Source organism: Pezoporus occidentalis, unplaced genomic scaffold, assembly GCF_034315485.1.
Source record: "Pezoporus occidentalis ecotype Australia unplaced genomic scaffold, CSIRO_AGI_Poc_V1 ctg41, whole genome shotgun sequence".
Classification (NCBI taxonomy): Eukaryota; Metazoa; Chordata; class Aves; order Psittaciformes; family Psittacidae; genus Pezoporus; species Pezoporus occidentalis.
Genome location: NW_026915736.1, coordinates 266,146 through 292,284, shown reverse-complemented (window position 1 = coordinate 292,284; position 26,139 = coordinate 266,146). Strand labels below are relative to the sequence as shown.

General features: G+C 37.1%; 1 protein-coding gene across 1 annotated transcript in view; it reads right to left on the bottom strand.

Moving 5' to 3' along the window:
* The window catches only part of CTNNA3 (catenin alpha 3), a 453,492-nt gene that overhangs the window by 164,960 nt on the left and 262,393 nt on the right, over positions 1–26,139 (bottom strand). The window contains exon 7 of the mRNA XM_062633965.1: positions 21,208–21,360. Coding sequence (XP_062489949.1) covers positions 21,208–21,360 — 153 coding nt within the window. The remainder of the gene's footprint in view (positions 1–21,207; positions 21,361–26,139) is intronic.

Here is a 26,139-nt window from a genome sequence, read left to right as displayed (position 1 = left end):
AGTAACTAAGGTATAACACAAATAACTGCTGCTACCTCCAATAATAATAATGATAAGAGAAATAACAAGGGAAGAGAATACAACCACTCATCACCTGCTGACCTATACCCAGCCCGACCCTATCAGTGAACTAGCCCTTCCGGTTAACTGCCCTCAGTTCTACATCCTGGGCATGACGTGCTGTGGTATTGAATACCCCGTTGCCTAGTTTGAGTCAGATGTCCTGTCTTTGCTTCCTCCTGGCTTCCCCTCCTCCCTGGCAGAGTATGAGACTCAGAAAATCCTTGGTCAGAGTAAACATTACTTAGCAACAAATAAAAATACCGGTGTTATCAGCGTTGTTTCCAGGCCGAAAGTCAAAAACACAGCACTGCACCAACTACTAAGAAGGAGAAAAATGACTGCTACTGCTGAACCCAGGACAAATGTGCATATGAATTTACCAAGTCAGTGACATGACGACTCTAATGTATAAATTAAAAAGGCTGAAACTGAGATGAGGACCTTGCTTTGCCAAATGTTTCAAAGAAGGCAAAGCCTCAAAGACCTTGTGATCCATCAAACTTTAAGTGCCCAAGAGATGGGCAACAAATGCAAACAAAAGAATTGGGAAGGGGAAGAGCAGGGGAGAAAAAACGATGGCACAGTGATGATAGACATCATACTGCAACACAGACACAAATGCAATAAAGCAATCCATTAAGGTAGAAATTAATCCTGACTAATCACTGTTCAGAAGATATGTCATTTGTAGGAGCAGCTGAATTCTGGACTGATGAGTAACATTTTATTTTCAGCATTACAGCAGTCAACATGGCTTTGATATAAATTATATACTCTCTGAAAATTGATTTTAACTGTTAGTCTGCTCTCCTCCACTTATAAATGAAAAAAGGTGCTTATATATTCTTTGCTTCTAATTTAGTGGTATACTGAATTATCTTCTACAAGTTTATTATGTATTCTTAGCTTCGATCCCTAGCTCTATTCATGAAGCCTTAAAAAGTCTTTTGAGAAAAATGACTTTTCATATAAAAAAAAATGCCATGTAAAAACTAAAAGATCAGCAGTAAATCATAACTCTATATTTTTAAGAAAAAGGCTACACTGATGTATGTATGTATGTCTTCTAGCTGTTGCTGCATCTTTATATGAATTTATGATTACTGTGTGTATTTTTATGAGCTTAATAAAACTTACACAGACTGGAATATTTGTTTAGAGTGAAAAAAACATATTTCTGTAGACTGAAAACTTAGTCCCAAATGTGCAATAAAGTAGTATCACAATATTGCTTGTTTTTCAACCCATTTACCCATTTTCTATAGTAAAACTTAACTTCTTTCCAGATCAAATAAAATTGTGATACTGAGCTATTTATAAGCTGCTTCCAAAGTTTATAGCTTATTTCTGCATTGCTTATAAAATGCTTTAGGGTACTTCAGGTCAAAAGCTACACTATTACTTTAATTTTTATTACTCATCACTTTTGTGGGAATAGTTACAAGCTATACTAAAAATCTACTTAACATATATTATGTTGCTTTCGATGTCTTTTCTAGTTTCACACCTCCCAGTTTTCAAGAAAGATTCTGGAAACAGCTAATTTAGCTACTGTGAGGGACTACGTATCTGCAAACCTCTGCCTGTTACACTTTGATTAATTTTACCTGTCTCTTTCCTCCATTTTTCTGCAGAATTGAACTCTAGTCCATTAATGCCACAATTACTACTTTGACAAAATTAGCTCTACCTTGTACATCCAAGGCTTACTGCTGCCCCTGTTCATCTGTAACCAGCTACCCTGTTAACATGAAGAAACTCCTCAGGGTATTCTAGAACTTTAATGTTTCCCATAATGTTATTTGTCAAGCATGCTAAAGATTCTATTTCCATAATTAATTAATAAAGGCTATTTGAATACCAGTGGACAGTTCTTTTTTTTTTTTTTTAATCAACAGAAATCTAGAACAACCCACTTCAACCTATTTATTCCAAGTTTCATGTGCTTAGATAAGTCCTATTTCACACAGGTTCATTTAGGAGATTGCTTTGATAAACTGGCCCTCAACCAAATTTAAAATGGAAAAAAGCACAAACACAACACCACAATACTCTGAGGCAAAGATCACACAAGTGTAAAGGAGAATTCTGCACAGTAACATTTCACAAACCATTTCCTTTTTGGTAAAGCTGTCAGGCCTGATGCAGAGCCCCATTAATCTTTCTCTCACTGCTTTGCATCACAGTACAGACCACTGAAGAACTAAGTTAAAGATTCCCACTCCAGAACTCAGAGTGTAGAGCCCTAGTTACAACCAGAGAGATTACATTGTATCTCAACTGCATTTGTGCCCTGCAAGCCAAGTTAGCTGAAGAGTCCCCTAAACAGGAACAGTCCATAGGTGTGATCTGTGTGTCACTGAAAGTTTCTCAAAAAAGGCACTGTCTGCACGAGCACTAGACTTAATCCACTGGAATAATCACAAAGTGGCCTTTGACATGTCAAGATAGGTCCTTCGTTAGCACCATTTGCTGAAATGTTAGAAATGTTAAGAGGGCTTTCCAGCAGTACCATCCAAGTACAGAAATAGAAAGGAAACTATGTGAAAAGGAGACTACAACAAGCAAAGAGCTGACTAAAATGCAACAGTTTTACTCCTTACCTCTTTCTTCATGCAGACAGAAAAAAAAGTCAGTATAAAGGCAAAAGGAATATTTTACCAGTACACACAGATGTTATATACTGTATTAAACTGGAAGAGAGTATGGTTTTCAGAAGGAGGAAGTGACTATCCAACTCCATAAGCATGTAACCAATAATCAATCTTCTGATTTTCCTTATCTCAGCCTGACAACAAACATGGCAAATAAAACAGCAGTTCACCATGGTGCAAGGGAAACGGGCCATCAGTCATGCACAGAATCAGCCAGTTCCTTAAAATATGTAAGAGGAGGAGCTGTCAAAACTTAAGGCCAGAATATACAGCCCTTGAGGGGATTGGGCACCACACACAGAGAAATGCTTCTGAACACATTAGTGAGCTGGACTCAACTGTCTGACAGTGACCTTTTGGACACCAACATCTATCACCAATGAAAGCCTGGAAGCATCAGGGTGGATCAACCACTTCTCCAAACAGATGTATAATTTCATATTCTGAATATCCCATATATTAATCTTTTTTATTGTAAATGTTTCAGGGTAAAATTTCCAAACATCTTTTTTTTCTTCTGCATGTGTATTTCCTTTTCTTCTTTCCTCTCTGCATGAAACCCTCTATCTCCTGCACCTAAATAACAATGAGGCATATAGTAAAACTGTCATTAGAATACTCAAGATTTCAGGCCCTTCCATGTATAAAACAAAGGTAAGCTCCAAACATATCCACGAATACACCCCTACTTATTTTCTTACTATTCATTATTCCAGTATTCTATGAAACAACATCCATTACCCTTGCTTTACAGATTGTTCTGTTAGACTAAATAACATATGGCTTTGTCATCTACAAATACCTAAGCATCCCTGGGTGATCTTTGCTTCCCTTAGCCACATCTTAGACTCTTTCTAAGATGTCTTAGAAACACTTCTGTTGCCGTAAATGTCCACCTCTTTGCCTCTGACTAGTTAATTGAGATGGAAATCAATCCCAGGAGATGCAGTGTAGTTCCTTCAACGTGCACATAACCTATATTATTAAATCAGTGTGAGCTAAGATGACTCTCAGTCTGCTAACAAAATGAAACTACACGGCTCTCATTTAGTGCTTAATAAATATTAGCCGAGCAGGAGAGGAAACACACTTCTTTTTAGCGGTATAATCACATAGTCTGAATGCTAGAAATTCTTTCATTTCAAAGTAAATGTTTTAAATTTCTTGAAGTAGTACACCTGACAAATAAAACATTACATGATTAGTTTTGAATGAGGGAAAATAAAATAAAAGAAAAAAATAATTAAAAAATCGCAGTTCAGGTAACAGTTCTTTTAAAAGTTCAAAATAGAAGCAAAATTTATCCTTATACAAAAAGAGTTATGCTCTAAGCACATTGTTCTGATTCAACACCTGGATTCATTATACATGCTACAGATTTACATTCTTATAAATAAAAGGTCGATCATACTGACCATAAATTAATCTCTGGAAAGTTATAAAGAACGACCATTCAGAAATGTAGTAGACATTGTATCACAAATACTTTTCAAGAAATCATTGCCAGGGGCAAGAGACTCTGACAACCCACCAACAAATCCACAGATAATCAAAGATAATGAAAGATCAGTGCAATAAAACATACTTTCAGAATTTAATCCATTTTGAGAATAGCCCTTCACAGAACTTTTGCCTCCACAGAAGGTATGGACGCTCATTTTACACCTTGCATTAGTATCAAGCACCTGCTTTGGCAATACATAAAGTATATAGCAGTGTAAGTTTCTGAAATATGTACTTTTTTTTCACTAAGAAGCAGTTACTAGATATTCCAGTTTGTTTCTGAAAACCATTACTCTTAACTATGTGTACAGAATTACAGATGTGTGCTGCTTGAGCACTTACAATCAAATGTAGGATGAGAATAGGAGAGTCAACAATATGGCACTGAGGATTAGATACAACTGAATAAAGTATGGCCCATTACCTAGAATCATAAATGAACTCTTCAGCAAGAAAAGAATGCTTTCTTCCTCATAGTTGGAAAGAAACAGAACAGGGAGATAAAAGCATATGCACTCAATAATACAAATTAAATTCACTGTATTACCAGAAATAAAGTAGCTCACATCAGCCATACAAACTTTGACACTAATTTTTACACATCCACCACTAGTAATACCTATTTTATTTTCTGCAGGACACAATACTGCATTACAAATTGCATGTGACAAATTCACAAACAATGAAACTGTCTGTCCTCTAAAAACTACTACAGAATTCAGCATAGCCAACTTCTTTTTTAAAAAGAAAAAAAAAAACGTTATCAAACAAAATTTCATTATGCTAGGTTGCCCTTTTGTCCACGGAGCAAAGAGTGAAAAGGCTACCTTAGGTACTCAAAACTGCAATTAGTGAGGCAACTTTGCACTTCCCTGCAAACTACTGAACTGTTCAATGATCTCAGCAACAACCAAAGGAGTACTAAAACATACCAACGCATAGAACGCAATCTTAATTTCACTTTATTTGTAAAAATCCCAACTATTATTGCTAGCTTAGACTATGGTTTGCACCAAAAGTTGTCACTAACTTTCCAGAAACTCATCTCCTACATTAACTGAACCAGGTCATTACTGCAAAAATAAATACAAAAATCATTCGACCATGTATACCAGCATATGTGATCAGGAAACTGGAACAACACACTATCAGTGAACACAGTATTTTGCTACCTTATTATTAATGGTACAGTGGTACTATGACGAAAATTCCAATTAAAACATAGATTAAATATGTAAAAAAAAAGGGGGGGGAATAATATAAAGCTGCACGACAGAAGGGTTTAACCTGCAACTTTAGTCATCCCTAATGACAATCCTGAGAAAAATTCTCCTCAAAAGGGAAAAAAATGTTTTATCATATAAGTAATTTTCCTGAAATCCCTGTAAAAGCATGGTTAGAGGTCCTCACACCCTTCAAAAACAAACAAAAAACATCATCCAACTTGTTTCAACTGTCAAGATTCAACTTCTGGGACAGCATAGCAACAATTTAGTGTTAAATGGTGTGCAACCCTCATAGCACATCTACAACTAGGGAAAAAATATATTTTCAGAATTTTTGTTTGTTTGTTTGTGCTTTACAATTAATTGGATGACTCAATTCCCACCTCACACACACACACACAGGGCTTTCCAACAGTTGAAACATTGACAACTGCTGTTTCTTGGAATTAAAACAAAGGAAAGGAACTTAGAGGAACCCTTGTAGAGAAGACTACCTTAATCATTACCAGACAGCAAAGCAGACATTTCCATATGTCCTGGGTTCAGCAGTAGCAGTCATGTTTTTTCCTTTGTGGTAGCTGGTGCAGTGCCGTGTTTTGATTTCCAGCCTGAGAACAGTGTTGGTGAAGCCGATGTTTTCAGTTGTTGCTAAGTGATGTTTACCCTGACCAAGGACTTTGTGAGGCTCATGCTCTGCCAGGGAGGAGGGGAAGCTGTGAGGAAGCAGAGATGGGGCGCCTGACCCGGGCTAGCCAGGGAGGTATTCCATGGCACGTCATGGCCAGGGTGAGGGGTAACTGGGAGTTACCCGGAAGGACACGGGCTTCCGGGTGGAACTCATTTTCTTGGCCGGTGGTATCGTATTCTCTTCCCTTGTTATTTTCCCTTATCATTGTTGTAGTTGGTGGTAGCGGTGGTGATTTGTGTTGTACATTGGTTGCTGGACTGTTCTTGTCTCAACCCGTAGGAGTTGCACTCTTTCGATCCTCCTCCCCGTTCCTCCGGGGGGGGGGGGGGACGGACCTCGATTGTTGTCAGCTCGGCACCACTCACTGGGAGTGAGTGAACAAGTTACCTGACTGGGTTTAAACCACGACACCATACCACCACATTCAGGACAGGAACCAATCACAGCACACAGATGCATAAATTTGTATCTACCATAAGCAAAAAAATACATTCACTTCAGAGTTAAACAGGATACAATATACCTTACTGTTATCAGTGCTATTATAAATACCTTAGTCTACTCTTGCCCTGCTTCCACTGAGCAGGACTTGAAAAAATACCCAGAGGAGGACTACTTTACTATTCCATCACTAACCAGCTGTAAGCATAATGAAAAATAATTAATTTCAAATACTGACCAAAATAATCAGACCGTATATCATTCACTTACACTGATCAGCAGTTGATCAGACAGGTGCTCCCAAAATCTCTTGATTGCTTAAATGCAGCCCTTTAAAAGGAGGCCAAACTTTCTGACTGAAGAACTGAAACTGAAAATTTGTGAACCTAGGAAAACATGCACTTTTTAATATATTGTTTTCTACTGTTTCCTCACAGATTAGTATTTCAGACTTTACGTTGCACTAAATTAGGCCTTAAAATGACAAGGCTATTGAGCTTATTGCTTGCAAAAGGCCAACACCACCTCTTACCATATGCAACTCGTAGGTAATAAAAAAACAGTCATTACTAGTTCTTAGTGGCCTGAACTGCCCCGCAGGCTCTGGCTGCACACTGGCTTGCCTGTGCAGTTTTATCTTCAGCACCCAGCAGCTCGGTGCTCAGAAAAGCCTCAGCCAGGAATGGCAAAATTCTCCTTCCACAAGACATAACACATTTTTTGCTACCTACATTAAAAGCTCGATAGAGAAATGCACAACGAAACTTACCCACTCCTGCTTGCCATGACCTGCTGCCTCTCACCCAGAAACTGGCAAGGGCTTCACCACAACACAACAGCAGGGTGGCCACCAAACCTTCTAGAATGACTGGGGTGGGGGTAGGCGCTGCTGGGTGTTGGGGCGCTGCCACAGAGTAGAGGTACAAGGTGGCCTGAAGCGAGGGGAGTGGCACACTCTCTGCCCCAGTACACCCAGTCATTCCACGGCTGCTGCTGTACTCACAGTGCCTGCATCTTAAGTGCGCAGAAATGGGACTGAGCATAAGGGATGGCACCACAGCTTCGGCAGCCAGCCGACCCCCGCCAGGAAGTGAGGAGTTATGGCGCAGAGCATGGCAGCAACCAGCTCGGCGTGGCCCGGCCATAGTGACAGATGGATCAGAGAGGTCCGTGCCCGGAAAGATTAAAAGAGCCTTTTAATTGAAAGGGTGGCTTCAAGAAAAGCCACTTTAAATGACGTGATTTCCTACTGCCAATGGTTTTGATTTATTCTCACTGAGTACTAACTAACTATACAGGACAGGCACGAGGTCTGGGTCTAGCTCTTCAAAAAAACTTCCCATACTGGAATGAATCGAAAATTTAAATTGAAATTTAAGGCTGTAAACATGCTTTTTATGAAATGCTCAAGCAAATGGAATTTGCAGTGGCTGTAAAGCAATCCCTGACTCACTTATAATGAAGTACATACATGTACGTACACTAGGTATCTAAGTTGGCAGAACGTTACACTGCTTTAGTTTAAAAATCTAGAAAGTGCCACAGGCACATAGTATATTCTTAACACATTAAAATACGTTGTTAGTGCAGTTATAATATATTCTTACACATTCACTATAGGCTGCATTTCAAATATCTAGCAAAAATATATTTAATCCTCTTGTTCATTATTACCCTTCCTTTATCCCTTCAGTGAATATCTAAAGACTTTTGCAGGTTTATGGTTTTTCTTCTTTTTGTGAATGGTGTCATGAGCTGTGCTCCTGCAGCTACTGAGAAAGCATCTATAGACAGCAAATTCCAATTGCAGTGGAGCTGGAAGTAGTCCCCTAGTTACTGCAGTTTATATGGAGTAAATGTACTAACATAAAATGTTTCTGTGCCTGTGGAAGTCTTTATTTCATGTTAATTGAGTTTAAAGGTTCTTATTTTATGAGAAATCCTTAACTCATTTGTGCATTGTGATCTCTCATCTAGGAAAGGTAACATTGATCACAAAGGAGAACAGTTAAAATGCAACCTTGCAACCAAAAGCTTACATATAAAGTCATCCAGATTTCAAAGTTGCGGACTGCAGTGCAGTCTGAGGACATCGTGTGGGCTCACCTTTAAGGATGTGGATAGAATTCAAAGTATAGGTCTGTTACACTATTAAATTCGCTGACAAAACTCTTATGGAGACTCTATCTTGTTTACAGTATGCTGACCTTTAGAAGGGCAAATGAAGTCACTGTTAATCACTGTAAACCAATGCACAGATGAGAAACAGTCTTAACACATGGTAGACATCCATCCAATAACAACAGAGTAAGAGATGTGGGGGTTGTTATACGTTTCAAAAGAAACAAATTCTGTGCAAGACAGTCTAGAATTATGAACTATAAATGATTCCTAATAAAGGACTGACCGGGTATGTGTTAATTAAGCTAAAACACAGAATGGTGATCTAAACTTGCCATTACAAATATACATGGGATATGCCTACTACTGTCCACCTGTCCCTTTACTGGACTAGTTGTGTAAAAGGCAGATGAGAGAGTTGTGGCTGATGACAGTTCATTAGAGAAAACATGCCTACTTTAATTCTGTCTTACTGAGTCTAGTGAGGAGGTTTCTTGTTCTAGCAAGACCAGCCTGTGTTTTCCAGAAGAAGAAAGATTTAGAAATTGGTTACGAACTTGGCATTTTCAATACTATGCTAAGAGTTATAAAAAAAGGACTTTAATATAATGATGTTAAAATGTGATCAATGTGATGTCCTTGCAAGTAACTATGTTGAGTTTAGTAAATATTGCTCAAGTTTGTTGCTCAGTTTCTTTTACAGAGGTTCTGCAGAGGATGAATTACACCAAAGGAAAACACCTAACTGTATGCACCTTTTGCCTCAAAGCTGTCAAAACCAAAACCAGCCAACTTCCCTGTTAAACAAAGATCAGTTCCCTTCCTTGATCAGAAATTCTAGTCTATGACTTCCCACTGTATGTTTTCTTAATAATTTTCTCACCTTTTTTGAGAGTTCAGCCACTGTTTGTTTAATTTTATTTCTACCTTTAAGTCTATAATACGAAATTATTTGTCCTGCATTTTGTTTTCTTGCCTCAAATACAAGATAACAGATAGCTTCTCTAAGTATTGTGCACAAACTGCATTTCAGAACATTTATTAGTTATTTCAATGTATTCAGGAATTCACATTATTAAGTACAGTCTTGCAAAAATCAACACCCTGGCAGTGGGAAAAAAAAACAAATCTTACTAGGTCAAAAGCCCTTTGGCAGTGCTAAAATAGCCAGAAGGATTCCTAGAGAAGTGATTAAATTTGGCAAATAAACATGTTGCCTGACCCTCTACAAAATACTCTTAAAGTAATAGAATGTTTTGGTTGGAAAGGATCATCTTGTTCCAACCCCCTTGCCACAGGCAGGGATACCTTCCACTAGATCAGGTTGCTCAAAGCTCCTCCTTCACCAAATATCACAGCATCCATGGTCTAGGGGAGAAAGAAAAAATACCAAACAAACCACAAACCAACAAACTTCCAACAGGTACACACACAGAGATATTTGGTATTTAAAAAGCACAAGCTTTAGTGAGCTGCTGTTAACATTTTGATGTGTGACTTTTTTAGCACCTTCAGAAGTTTCCTGTTATAGGTGAGTGGCTCATTACAGATCAGTACTATGAAAACTGTGAGATTTTGGGGGATTAAGATAGAATCATGATTCCTGATATTGTGAGGAACTTCTAAACCTGGTTTCTGCAGTAATATAAGGGAAAAGTCACTGCCACCGCACTTGTGTCAGCTGCCTTTACACTATCAGCAAAAATGTTAACTGGGTGTATTTTGATGAGGAGTCCATGTTGAAGCAAGGCAATTTTCCTTTCGGAGCTGATACTACTCAGAGTACACTCTGCTTCACCATTCTAGGTGGCTGACATTTCTAGCTGTTGAAATATGCATCTCAGACATATAAAGTCTGATAAATCTTCATGTTGTTTATCTTTTGTTCCCTTGCGTCACACTTATGCAATAAAGGCTGTGATTAAGAGGATTAATGAAAATGTCACCATTTATCTCCTGAAGCTCAATCAGTAATAGGAAAGTTGGACCTTATTTGATTAATTACATAAAGGTGCAAAAATTCTCACATTATGAATTCAGGACTTGCTGCAAGCTGCTGGAACTCTGTAAGGTCCAAAATCTCAAGGTTCAAAGTCTTAAAGTTTACATATACTTAGAAGTACATGCTTAACTTTAAGCTAACTTTATTGAATTAATTTTCTTAATTCACTAACTCAATCACATTAACTCTCATTAAGCTTCCATCTACCAGCTCTAATATATCAAGGACAAGTTACCTGTCTCTAAAAGCCTCCTGTCATCTGCCTGCCATCTCTCAATTACTGTTGCCAGGATTCTTTTATTAGAATCTAATGTTTTTTTTCATTTAAAACATTTGTGCATTTTTCCTGTGCTGCCTTTCAATTTTAGAAATAATTCCACTCACCTCCCACAAATACCATTACCATCCTTAGGCTTCCCTTTTGCATTCTATCAGCATGCAACCAAGCAGAGCCACTCCTCACAGCAGAGGATTCATAGGCTGTAGTCATTAAGCATGTCTATGCTGTTATTGACAACTGTCACATCTTTGACAATCAGGTCAATTTGCTGAAGGCAAAATTTTGAACTTCTAGAGCACAGAAACGAATTCTAGATTAAATGGGAAAGTACAGGTTTAGACCTAAATCTTGGGTTTACTGGCATAAAATTTGAGTTTCAGACACTAAAAGTTTGATTTTTTAAAAAAGTTGAAGAGAAAAAAAAATACCAGTAAGTAAAATAAGGAATTATATTTTTGGCTTTGTAGTTAGATTGGTAGTTCTTGCTACAAACCTATCTAATCTAAATGTCCCTGCTCATTGCAGGGGGTTGGACCAGATGGCCTTTGAAGGTCCCTTCTAATCCAAACTATCTTACGATTCTATGATCCTAATTACAGAATCGCTAAAACTAGCTTAATCAGCAGATGGGTTGCTAAAATGGATCTATTTAGATCTCTGCATTTAACTGAACTGCAGCAATGAAGAACCTACAAGAAAGGAACCTTCACTACTGAGATTTCATAAAAGTGCCTTTAACTAAACCCTGCCTGAAGAGGCAGACTGCACACTGATCTCTCTTGAAAGTAAGAAAGTGAAACAAAACCATGGTAGTGCTGAATGGGAATTCTGAGTCACACAAACAGAAAGCCAACCGTATCCTGGGCTGCATCAAAAGGAACGTGACCAGCAGCTCGAAGGAGGTGATCCTGCCCCTCTACTCTGCTCTTGTGAGACCTCACCTGGAGTATTGTGCGCAGTTCTGGTGTCCTCAACATAAAAAGGACATGGAGCTGTTGGAACAAGTCCAGAGAAGGGCCACGAGGATGATCAGGGGACTGGAGCACCTTCTGTATGAAGACAGGCTGAGGAAGTTGGGGCTGCTCAGCCTGGAGAAGAGAAGGCTGCATGGAGACCTCATAGCAGCCTTCCAGTATCTGAAGGGGGCCTATAGGGATGCTGGGGAGGGACTCTTCATTAGGGACTGTAGTGACAAGACAAGGGGTAATGGGTTAAACTTAAACAGGGGAAGTTTAGATTGGATATAAGAAGGAAATTCTTTCCTGTTAGGGTGGTGAGGCACTGGAATGGGTTGCCCAGGGAGGTTGTGAATGCTCCATCCCTGGCAGCGTTCAAGGCCAGGCTGGACGAGGCCTTGGGTGATATGATTTAGCATAAGATGTCCCTGCCCACAGCAGGGGGGTTGGAACTAGATGATCTTAAGGTCCTTTCCAACCCTAACTATTCTATGATTCTATGATTCTAAACCGAGGATACATAGAAATTAGCAAACCGAAGGTGATTTCCCTCTCAAAAACAAAGCATTATGTTAACTAGCTAAATACAGAGTTACAAAATAAAATCTGTGTGATGAGAGGAGAGTTAATTTATCAAGGTTAGACTGATTCTGTAAATAAATACGGTAATGTAATGAAAATCCACTTCCCAGTCTTAAATATTGGTCCTGCTTGAAAGTGCTCATCTTATTTACAAAAAATGTCCTCCTACTCTGCTGACAGGTACATTTTATTCCCAAATGCTGACCAATATTCTGCATGCATATCTCTATATGCTAACTGCTTCATGTTTCACACTTAGATACATGCTGTTTCAAGCAGAAAACCATACTTAAGTTCTGTGTCCACAGATCGCATTGTACAACAGGATCCTGCATTCTAGTGACGGCTACTGCGTATGTTTATGTACATGATAGAAGTTACACTGTAATGCAAAAATAGGGATGATAGTATATTCTTCAATTTAGAGTCTTAAACTGCTATTATGACACAGATATGTTTAAATATTATACCACTGAAAGCATATGATGGTTTTAAGAAAAATAGTAAGAACAAAAGTGCCAGGAAAAAAAAAAAAAAAATTACAACCTCTGGATGCGGATCTTGTATTTGGGGATCAAATTCCTCACCACTGAACTGCCTGAAACTAAAAACTTCTGCATAACAGGATTCATTTTTCTTGTCTTGTAATTATGCTCCTAAGAAGAATGATAAAAGATTCTGCTCTTTTCTGATATCCTGAAAGTTAATAAAGATGTTCCAATAATCTGTCAGTTTGACCTCTATGCATGTAGTTATGGAGTTTTGCAACAGTCAGAAGTAGTTTTGTGTTTCAATGGCTCAGTAAAATGACAGTCTTCCAGTTAACAGGACTTTGTATATGTAGTGCTTTAATATGTAAATCAAAATTCATTACTGGAGTGTTAAATTCTATTTTAGATTAAGTTGCTATCTGCCAGGAAACTATGTGTTACATTGGATGTGTTACATGGAGGTTTGCTGGTTGATCAGAATGCAAGTAGTTTTATTCCCATTGCCCAAGTGGCAAGTGAGAGCTATCATCTTTTATATGTATGTCAATAAACTAGATTGAAGTAGTGAGATTTTTCCCGCTGTACTTGAAGAGAAATATTTACTGTTTGTATAGAAAATGAAAAGCAACTTATCATGATTAAGTTGCAGATTCTGTGTTGAAACTGGGTCCTGGCAGAACTGTTTTCCACAAGAGGCAGATATAGAAAGCTTTAGTTCAAGACCCAGTGGCCCTGTGTTTTGCTTGAGAAAAAATAACGATTTTATGTACCATGCTTATTAAGTTATTATCAATATAGATTCATTTTGCTTACAAAATACTTACTGTTATTTCCACCATGCTGGGTTTTGCAAACATTTTAACACATTTAACCCTGAAAATGTTTCATTGTACCACATGAGCTCTTCCATAGTTTGCCAAATGGCATTGTAATAGCATTAAATGAAAAATAACTTATATCTATGTATATCACAAACTTCAATTTCTTTATAGAAATTGCACCAGTTAACGGTTTTCCAAATAGGAGTTAACTCAGATAAATCCTTACATGTACATTCTTAACTAAGTCTAATGGTGACTGATTTTGAGTTAGCTAAATTCTCTTATCTCTGTTTTATTTCAGGTTCTGTCATTGATCCATAACAGATTCATTCTCCCATTCTGCTCCTTCTACAGTTTATCTCTCTCCTATTTTTTCCCAAATGTAGGGACCCAAATATTTCTTGGTGTCTCCAAAGTGCTACTGAAACACAAATGTAGCAAATGTTACCTTTGAAGAACTTCCATGAAGGATGAGCAGTTCCATGAGTTTGGCTCACATGAATTCAAACACATTTTCTGGGTCCAGCTCTTAGTAAGTAGGAGAGGCTCTAAACCAACAAACTAAAAAAATATGTATACTTAAATTTAAAAAAAAGGTGCCAATCCAAACTGCTGTCATTCAACACACAATAGTTTGATCATGGTAAAATGGCAAAAAGCTATGAATTCTCCAGTTGGTATTGTTTAAATGTATTTTCCTTATTCTTATTGCTGTGCTCTGCTATCCAGAGACAGAGGCCACCTTCCCACGTAGGGGGCCAGAAGCCCTATATTAAGCAAGGAGTGCCTGGACTCAAATTATGTTGTGAAGGAAAGTTCTCCCAGCACATTCGGGAGATCAGTCTTATCTTTTTAAAAGCTAGTTTTAGAAGTAACTGAAGTAACAAGAGCCAGCAAGTTATTTTATTCAAGATCTTTTTTTTTTTCCCTCCTTAATGTTAAGATTCTGTCAGTATTCACATAGTTTGTTCCTATGCATCTTGTCCAACTAGAAAGTGACAAACTTATTTATTTCTATATACATATATATATATTTATAACTCAAGATTTCACATTGAAAATATGTGCTGGATTCCCTGCACTGAAAATCTTTAAAAACTCACAAACTTGTTTTTTTAACAACACTCTATGTTCTGTATGCCTTTGCTGTTCTACATCAACAAATTACAACATTGATGAACTTAAATATATGTGTTGTGTGTTACTGTACATTGTTCATAACAGATTCAACCTTTGAAATCCTAATTCCTATAAGCCAGCATTGTCATATTGGGTACACTCAAAACTGAAAAAAAAACAAAGGCAACAAATAGGCAATAGGCTAAACCCTTAAGTTTATGTATTAAAGTAGTAGATCTGAAGTCAGTGTTATTAGATAAAACTACAGAGAGTATGATATATTCATGTACTGAGAGATGAAGAACACAAAGTTCACTTCATCATCACCTCCGCTTCTCCTGTTAAATCTCTCAACCTCTGCTTCATTCAGCTGACCTTTATATGCTGCAGTGGGAGATTTGCATCTGTGCCAAAAGGAAAGATAATCAGAGGATTCTTCCCCGTTTCCATCAAATTCCTTTTTTAATCTTAAGTTCACCCAGCCTATCACTCCTCCTTTCAGAAAGCATTACATCTCTTTTATAGATTGGCTCAGGAGAACAGCCTGTCAGCTTTCCCAAACAAGAAATTTCTAGTAACAGAGGACCTGCTTTGCTCTTCTGTAGATGTGACATTTCATTCTTCCTTTTTACCTCTTTTGTTCACTTTTAATACTTGTTCTCTCAATACCAGAATTTGTTCTGGTCTTTGGCAGAAGTGAACCACAGGCTGCAACACTATATTCACTAAAACCAGGCATGTCTTACAAGGCAAAAAGCTTGTAAAGCACAACAAAGTCCCCTAAGGCTTTTCATTATTATTGTGTCATAATTTTAAATAGTGGTTATATTCAGAGCTAATTCCCTAGAACACAGGACTGTTCGAAAATGTTTCCATATAATCAAATATTTCAATTAGATTTGCAATTTAATTGTAACATTTTAAATGTAAAGGCATTTCAAAGCAAAGCCAAATGTGTGAAATCTCAAAGTATTTTTTTTTTAATATTTTTATCAAAATCGCTGCATTAGAATAATTAATTCCAATTAATAACAAGCCTTTTCTAACAGAAACATATCTTTGGGGAATTTATTTTAGCCAAGGCTCACAGGCAAAGACATCAAGTACAGACAGAATCATAACCCATATTTGGTTGCTTTTTTCATTCTTCAATATATCCTAGTTTTTCAATGTCACAAAATCAATATTCACACTCACAAATATTTGATGCAGTATATGAGCAATATAAGGCACTGTAGCCTAGAATAAACTCCATCTGAAGCATCTTTAATATGACCTTTGCTACTCATGAAGATACTTCAGCTGTGGAGTGTCCATTTCATACGTGGGAAGGATTCAATATAATAGCCAAAGTAGACATTTTAATGTTTCGGGGTTTTTTAGTTTTTACAATGTAACTAGGACTATTTAACTTCCTCCACAGAGCAGAAGATACTATTCACATTCACATCTAAGAGATTCTGTTCTGGGCAATTACTGTGCAGCTATAATACTGCAAAGATATTTGCCAAGCTATCTCATATTCTTTGCCACTGTTGGAGGTTTTCAAGTACTAGCAGTGTCCAAAAAGCACCATCTAATATTCCTGCTGAGTGTGGCTAACATCCCAAGTGCATGCATTTTTTAACACAAGCTAGAACATCTTGAGTAAGAGCACAGAGTAGTTAATAAACTTAGGAGAGAGAAAACATAAGAAGAAAAGGAAGAAGATTATTACCTACTACCTTTGGAAACATTACTGTCCCAGATGTGGCATTCAGACTTTCTGTATCACTCGTGTTTTGTACTTCACTGAATTCATAAACATGCTCCTGAGCTGTATTATATTGTAATGTCTTGACTCAATTTTGAAAGGAAAGACTGCAACTTCCAAATGTTAATTCAGGAGAAAGATACTTGTAACAGATCTTAATCCTCAAACTTATTTACAAAGGCCACTGGCCTATGAGGATACTGTTTGTTTCTTAAATTACAATATGAGCAGGGAATCACTGTAGTGAGCAGTTTAGCTTAGCTCAGTTAACTTTGCATGTTCCTCAAGATCTACTGTTTCTGAGAAGTTTTATTTTTCAGATTAAAACGGAAGCCACCAAAAATCTTTCTTGATATTTCCAGTAGTACTTCTAATATCCATATCAAATTCATTGTTGAAGAAACCTTTGTGAGACAATGAACTTTTGTTTTTATAATGTCCCACTCAGTCTATTGTATTTATATACAAAGCGATATCATAACTTACTATTCAAACATCCTTGGTCTTTCAAAAACAGATGTAAAAAAAATGCACCAAAAAACAAGATACACCCGATTAAAAACTGTTATATGGAGCACAAGAAAATGTAACCTAATGTATGTCTCAAAATAGACCAACCTCATGGTACAACTCATCTCGCCTCACTTCAACCATCTAGAAATTAAGACTTCCAGACTAAAGCAGTCATTTAGTCAAAGAAGAGGAAGGCAGTTAATCAAGATAAATCATCACTGGGGATTCTTTATCTTGGGTTAAGATTAAATGGGCTAAATAAGGTTTTACATTGAAAAAACACCAACAAAATGAAATCTAGAATACCTACCCGAATTTTTCAACTTTGAAGAAAGACAAAACAAGTGAAACAAGTGGAGTGATACTGTTGGGTTGGGGAGTGGAGAAGGGACAGTATTGCTAGTACAAGCTTTAATTTGAATAGAAAAACAACACAAATATCAATGGTTTTACTTAAAAATAGATTTAGATCCTAACCCTGTAATACCAGAATCACTGCATTTTCTATCACCACTGGACTTGCTTGGCTGCAATACTAAAACTGATTTTTAAGTGACTGGAGATCTGACTATATAAATACTCAGGCCCTTGTGGACCAGATTCAGAATTTTATTTTGCTAATTACTGGATCAAGTGAAATACCATGGAAAGAAAATTAAGCACTGATGGTTTTATCAATATGGCAACAACAGCTTTATTTACAACTGAGAGTCATAGAATCATAGAATTGTTTGTGTTGGAAGGGATGTTCAAGATCACCTAGTTTCAATAAAGGACATATTCGAGTAGGTAATAAAACTATGCTGATTCAAATTATGGCTTACTGATTATTTTGAAGATGCAATATCATCTATTTATTACAATATGTTGTCCTGCCTCCATTTTTAAATTGGTATTATCAAATGAAACATATCCCTGGCAAAAGACTAGGCAACTGTCACAGAGGGCAGAGGTAATGTTTATACATTATAAGTTTCACCAAGAAAAAGTAAATTATTTGATAGACAAACGGATAATAGAAGTAGTGAGGATTCAAAGCCAACTCATCTCCTTTCTATCTGTTCTATCTTTCTTGCAAAATCAGGTTCCCTATTTTAGTAGCACTTTTGGCTGTGCCTGATTTTTATGGAGTACCCATAACCCACAGAACCATGTCCAGTTGAAAACCAAGCTCCATACATGAAGAATGTAAATCTCATGGGTTGAGATAAGAACAGTCCAGTAACTAAGGTATAGTGCAAAACTACTATTACTACCACCAATGATAATAATGATAAGCGAATTAACACGGGGAAAGAATATAAAACTAAAAGGGGAAAGGAAAAAGCCCCAATAAACACAAGTAACGCACAATACCACCCATCAACCAATACCCAGCCCGACCCTGGCAGTGAACTGGGCCTTCTGGGTAACTCCCCCCAGTTACTGGGCATGACGTGCTGTGGTATGGAATACCCCTTTGGCTACTTTGGGTCAGGTGTCCTGTCTCTGCTTCCTCCCAGCTTCTTGTGCCTCTCCTTACTGGCAGAGCATGAGAGACTGAAAAGTCCTTGATTGGGATAAGCACTAATTATCAACAACTAAAAACATCAGTGTGTTATCAGCATTGTTCTCAGACTAAAGTCATAAACACAGCACTGCATCAGCTACAAAGAAGGAGAAAAATAACTGTTACAGCCAAACCTAGGACACTGAAGTATTTGTACGCACATGCGTGAAAACTAAGATGACTAAGATCAAAGTCTATCTATTTGTTATATTCCTTGACAAATTAAAGCAGTAGTGCAGTGCTCTATAACTGTCAATTTAAATATATATATATGCATACTCTCAGTTTAACAGGCTTCAGGCCACTTAAACCAAAATATGCTTCTAATTTACAGCTCTGATTTATTTAAATACTAATCCTTCTAGATCAATTGAATTTGTATTACACTTTTCACAAAACAGCTGCCATAATTCTTTCTCTTTGAATATGCTGTCAGAAATGACTGAATTTTTCTTAAAAATCAGATAAATCTGCTTGTACATACAAAGCCCCTTTGTGACTGCTTGCTTAGCTGTTAATATTTTTTTGATTTCTGGTTGTTTATTTTAAGCCTGATAGGCTAGCAGTTGATGGATGAAGTACAACTACTAATTAATTTGCTGGAGAGTAGCAGTACAGGTTATCAAAAAGCCATAAATCAAGCTCCTACTTAGGGATACTGGAAAGTGCATTAGACCAATTTAAGCAACTTTTAAATAAGATACTTCAGTTCTAGATAATTTCAATTTTATTTTATATTCATTTTCATTAGCACCATACGATAAAAGCACCGGTAAAGCAACAATCTGGAATAACTAATTCAACAACAGAAGGTGGTACTGGGTAAAATCTCTCTGAAAGCTACTTCCTTACAACATTTTTAAAAGTACATTCTCTTCACTGTATGCAGCACATTACATCATAAGATAAATATAAATATTTATATTTAATACATAGTCTGTGTATTTATACATAGAATAAGATGATGTAAGGCTACCATTTAATAGACACCCTTTTATACAACATCACTAAGGATAGCTGTCTTCTGGGCAGTCTTATGTTCACAGGCAGCTGCTACATGTCCTTGTAGAATTTTTAGTCAGTGTATCAGCGTATCAGGGGCAGTCATCAGCCCCTTTAGTCACAAACCTAGCCTGATGGCCAGCTATTATTTGCATTTGGGAAACAAATTCAAACCCATGAAAGGAAATTAATATTGGATTTTTGGGTTCATGTCTTACAAAATAATGATTTGGGTATTTCAGCTGACCTGCCCTCAATTCCAAATTCAGTAAAGTTATCAGATATTCAGAGATCTGTCCTTGCGAAAAATCTAGAAGCTTCAACCTGGCGTAGTTTCAGTATTAAAAATCTTAAAACCTTCAAAACTTTAGGTTTCTGCTTTAGTTTTCATATGATTTTGCAGCATGTTCAAAATGAGACACTCTTGTAAATCAGAGAATGATAACTAGTGTTACTCTGTAACTACATAGCCATGAAGAGAAACATAAATACAATACCCTACTTTTACTTTAGCTATTCACCTATTTGCCTTTCATTATCTGTAGACCACCCAAGATTAATTAATTCATTATGAGCCAAATACTTTTTCTAAGTAAATTTTCAGCCACAGAGTGAATTCATTGGTTTTTTTCCATTTTTTTGCATTACTGCACACAAAAGCACTAAAAACTTAAAAATCCACAAAAATTAGCAATGCATTCCTTACAGGCACTTGAGATAATATTCCTGCAAAATCCATGACTTCTGTATTCCAGCAGTTTCCATCTCCAGTTTGACTGAGTTAAAGTCAGTAAATATTTAGTCACATTTACAAGACTGATTTTCCAACAAACTGAGATCTCCCCCAGATTCTATCTGCAAATTGCTAAGTTATGACTGTCATTTATAAGTAATAAATAAGTATATATTTTAGAAATGAGTATACAATGTATGCGAGCGAATTTGTTCAGCAATGCTGAACATGCTTTCAGTTTGCTAGAGGGTTCACGGCTCTCAACTGGGTGTCAGCACCAGCTACTCTTCAGCATATCATTAAACAGGCTATGAATTTTCAAAGTGAGAAAGCTGGCAAACAACTAACATTAATTTGGTCTCTCACATAGTTTGGGTGTCAGTTTCTGAACACTTTGAGCTAATACTCTTTAGAACCACACATTTGATCAAGTTCCCACTGAATATCTTACACTGATTTCTCTAAATAGAATTCCCCACCACCTAATTTCCATGCAGTGAAATACTATATAAATGCCAATACCATAAAACCACTATCTTACTCCATACCATTATATAAAAAATAGAGTATGCTTACTTTACCCTAGGCCATCTATTCTTTCTTGAAATGTCAGGCTTAATTGCTTTATGGTATCTACCAGCAAAGGAAACGTACAGCAGCAAGTCACTTGTACCATATATTCAAAAAAAGTGCAACTCCATCAAACGTACCTCCACAAGCCTGCTGGTATGTTCTCGAAATATAGAAGCATATTCCTTTATTTCATTCTCTCTCCCATTTTTAGCAGCTTCAATGAGAACTAGAAGTGGAACAGTGGTATCCAAGAAGGAGTCTGAGATATGATCTATAATGGCTTTACGGAGCTGCAAAAGAAAGCATTACATTAGTATCTGCTAAGTGGACTATTTATTAAAGCCTACTGTAGTTACTGTCTATTAGCATTTTACAACATAAACCTGTACACACTGTATTCCTGCATTATTTCCAAGATTATGTGTCTGAAACCTACTGCAGTTGCAATTTATCTATTACACAGAAAACTATTTAATTTTAGGGACAATTTTAATATCCCACTACCTAAATATGCCAGTTTGTAGGTGTGAGTGTATGTGTGTGTGAGCACAGATACATAAAACACTTCAAACATGTAGTACTTCTGTTGAAATCAACGGAGCCAAACAAATATTCATGTTCCTTGATGAACAGCATGATTCCACATATGAAAAATTACTGTTAGACCAAACCTAAATGTCTCCTGGGTACTCCTTCTTGAAGTTCAGATGCCAAGGGAGACGGCTGTTTCATTTTATAAAGAAAATATTATGTTTATACTCAGAAAACAGTCCACACCACATGTTTTCATAGTTGCAAAATTACCCAAATATTTTCAACATTGTTGGAAAACCCAGCAATACAGTTTGATTTACAAAATGGTAGTCTTCATGGTAATTATACCAGTAAGATTACTGATTATGCCACCTGAACATAGAGTAATAGAGCAAGAACTATAAATGTGTCTGAAGTTCAATTTTCTCTACTTAAATTAGTTGTTCTTGAACTTATAAAGTTATTGAAGAACAAATTACATCTCTGAGATTAGGCTTCATGGAAAGTTACAACTGATCACTGGGACATTACATCACCTAATTCCATGTTATAAACCCACACATGGCAATCATTCATTTTAATCACAGAACACTACAAGAAATATACCAATTGTAACAATACGTGCAATGCAACTAAATTATTAAGTTTCAACTTGAATTTCCTACTGCAAAAAAATTTTTACAATATATGGAAAAGATATGGATTGGAACAGAAAAGAACACAAAAGGCTTTTTTTTAAGCTCTTAAATGCTGACAGCATTGTTGCCAAAGGAGGTGGTTTTACTTGGCATTTTGCTCCAATATATCTATGTGAAACTCAGTAGAAGTAAAAAGTCACACAGCCAGAAAAATGTAAGAAACCACAATCTTTTTCATGCTGTTGTCCTTGCAGGTACTGCAGTGAATATGCACAACAAAAATAATAGTAGATAAGTCATTTGATTATCAAGACAAGATTTAGATATGAATTCCTCCACTAGATTTTGGGTAAACTCACCTTCTAAAGCCAGTTCTCATTGACTCACCAGGCACATGTGACAAACAACTCTTCCAAAAAATGCAGGTAAGCTTATGTTTGGAACCTTTATCTACCTTCTGACTTACTGTAACTTACCACATTAGGATATACTATCTGGATATGTTCTCAAAAGTAATTTTCACAGGCAGAGGCTATAGGTTTCCAAGACAAAAATAGATTTTTAGTGTCATGTTCACATTCCCAGCTTTAATTTGTGGAATCACAGTTTAAAAATTAAGATTTCAATTTACAATAATCAGAAACAGAAGTCTGTTAAACCATATCCATGGCCAGTGATCCATTACACTAAGAGAAACATTTTTGTGTTCTGCATAGCCCAGATTGTAGGACTTTTGCAGCCTTCATTGATTATTTGAGAACCAGTGACTGCAATAACCTTAGTCACATTTGTGGCGAGCTCGAGGCATCCAATTTTCAAAGCAGCAGCCTAATATAATGTCGCATCACATATTTCTTTGCTGCAGCTTTTCACTGGTTTACTTGGTTTAATTAGCCTTTCACATATAAATTGTCATTACTATTTTGTTCTAAAAAATACTCTCTCCTGCAATTAAAAGGTAAAAAGCATCTTCTTAAAACACAAGATAATGCTGTGTCTTTGCTGAATACAAACCTGTTTGAAATTATGTTCCCATTTCAGCTATGGGTAGCAATACATGAGGCTGAGATTTTCAAAAGATGTCTTGCACAGCATTAAAGAATGAAGAAATACAATGTAGAACAAAGAAAGGAAAAAGCCAAAAGAAAAAAGGAGTATCTGAAGCAGTATCTATTTCTCTTCATCCTAATTAAAACAATAATTTTTCACTATTCGATAAGTCTGTTTCTGACTCTGGCCACCTCTACAGCAAAATGCTAAAAGCTAAGTAGCCATACCAGGAGACACATAAAGTGACAAAGAATAGCACCAGCAGTGTTAGCAGGCTAAGGAACTAAGTAACTAAGGAAGTTACTGTGCGATAATTAATTTTTTTCTCATACCTCTACGTAAAAGAGACACCATCAGAAGAGGGAAGATAGAGGGAGAACGATATTGGACAAATTAATATTTAAGTTGCAAGGTCTTATTCTTACCCTTTGAGCAGATTGTTACAGAAGTGGAAGCATGGAGCTTTTTTCTTTTGATATTGAAGTGCATTGAAAAATAACACAGAAACATGCTGTTTATAAAAGATGGGGCATAAGGTTGTCCAAAAAAAGTGGAGGGTAGAGAAGAAAATCCCAGAAGCTGTTTACAAAGCTATTAAGTATCCGTATCCTGATGAGTACAGAAAACAGTGCTTGCCTCTATTTGCCTATTGCTTCACAAGACTACATTGGCAAAAGTCCTGGAAAAACTAAAGATTAGTTTTATTGATGGCTCTGTCTCTGCTGTTTCAAAGGAATGCCAGGAAGGCAATCTTCTTTATGTCCAGAAAAAGCTATCCATGGTGAAAAAGCAACACAGAAATATAAGAATATCATCAGGAATAACACATCTATTAAAAAAAAAGAACAACAACCAACCAAAACTCTGGAGCAACAATAGGAGGAACATCTGTGCAGTCTATTCACGGTATGCTGGAAAACAACTGGGAGGAAAGAACTGAGTATGGTAATTTCTCAGAAGTAGAAATTGGACTGAATAGGCAATTTCTTCCTAAATATTCATACAGCTCTACTAGGCAGGGAAGCAGTGATCTAGGTAAAACTGCACACACAGAAATGACATGCTACATCTCTGGCACAATACCAATACAAATCAAAACAAAAAAGAATAGTTTAAAATCCCCACAAGTGCTGGCCAAGTTCCTGAATGAATACAAATAACTTCATTTGAAAAGACAGAGATTTTTAAAACTTGCAGAATACACTGTTCTTGAGATACTTACTTTTGCCATTGAGTCTTGCCAGATACAAGAAGCCTTCCTTTGCTTTTACTTACTGTGGTCTACAAAGACATTCCATAGGGACCCATAGCATAACTCATTGTCAGCTGGTGACTGCATCAGCACTTATATGACAGTTTTGTTTATTGTACATAACACTGAAGAGATTTCAAAAATATACCTTCATATGGTTTCATCTTCAACCCCAGCTTTGCAGAGGTATCCCAGTAATTGGCTAAAATCTAACTACGTTGTGCACATCTTAGCCCCAAGCCTAGTATGAGTGCCTTATATGAGACAAGCTGTGGTGCTCCATACCATTCAAAAAAAAATTAAGTATTATAAAAGCTGTAACCGTAGACCAAATGTCCTGGGTTCAGCAGTAGCAGTCATGTATTTTTTTTATTTCTTTTTTTCCTTTGTGGTAGCTGTGCTGTGTTTTGACTTCCAGCCTGAGAACAGTGTTGGTGAAGCCGATGTTTTCAGTTGTTGCTAAGTGATGTTTACCCTGACCAAGGACTTTGTGAGGCTCATGCTCTGCCAGGGAAGAGGGGAAGCTGTGGGGAAGCAGAGATGGGGCACCTGACCCGGCCTAGCCAGGGAGGTATTCCATACCACAGCACGTCATGGCCGGGGTGGGGGGTGACTGGGAGTTACCCGGAAGGACACGGGCTTCCGGGTGGAACTCGTTTTCTTGGCCGGTGGTATCGTATTCTCTTCCCTTGTTATTTTCCCTTATCATTGTTGTAGTTGATGGTAGCGGTGGTGATTTGTGTTGTACATCGGTTGCTGGACTGTTCTTGTCTCAACCCGTAGGAGTTGCACTCTTTTGATCCTCCTCCCCGTTCCTTCAGGAGCGGGGAAGGGGAGAGCCCCGGTGCGGGGGGGACACGGACCTCGATTGTTGTCAGCTCGGCACCACTCACTGGGAGTGAGTGAACAAGTTACCTGACTGGGTTTAAACCACGACACCAAATAACAGTGTTCATGTGCTGAGAGGCAGAATAATGAATGTTGTAAGTGAAAGCAAGTAAGACTACTGCAATACCTGCAGGCATAGAATTTGCAATTTCATGTTTCCCAGATCAGGAATTAGACATGTAGTAAGCACTCCTTCTAAAACAATTCTTATGCAATTCACATGTATGAATACAGAACAGGATGAAGTAGATTAAGTATTTCTCATAAATGCCTTCCAGTGGAAAATGTCAAGAAAGCATACAGCTACTCTGGTTTGAGAAAACTACTGGTTCTAGATTGACTGTAAATTGGGAATGATTACATTCAGCCTCAGCGTTTTATAAAAATTTCTAGAAACACACAAATTGAATTATTTAGTAGATTTTAAACACTGTAATAGAGTCAGTAAACTGTTATAAGGTTAAGTAATGGACATGACGGTAGGACAGAAGGGAAATAAATGTTCCTAGACACACTGAGCCTGTGATCTAAGATTCTGGATATCTGATCTGAACATATTTCTGAAATTAGATAGCTAGTTAGTTGTAGACACTAGATTTATATTATATTCATATCATCTTTCAAGGCTGGCTGTGGTTGATTATTGGGGGACATGAAGGAAGTTATTCATCACCTTGAAGCACAGGCTAGCTTCTAGGACTGTTCAC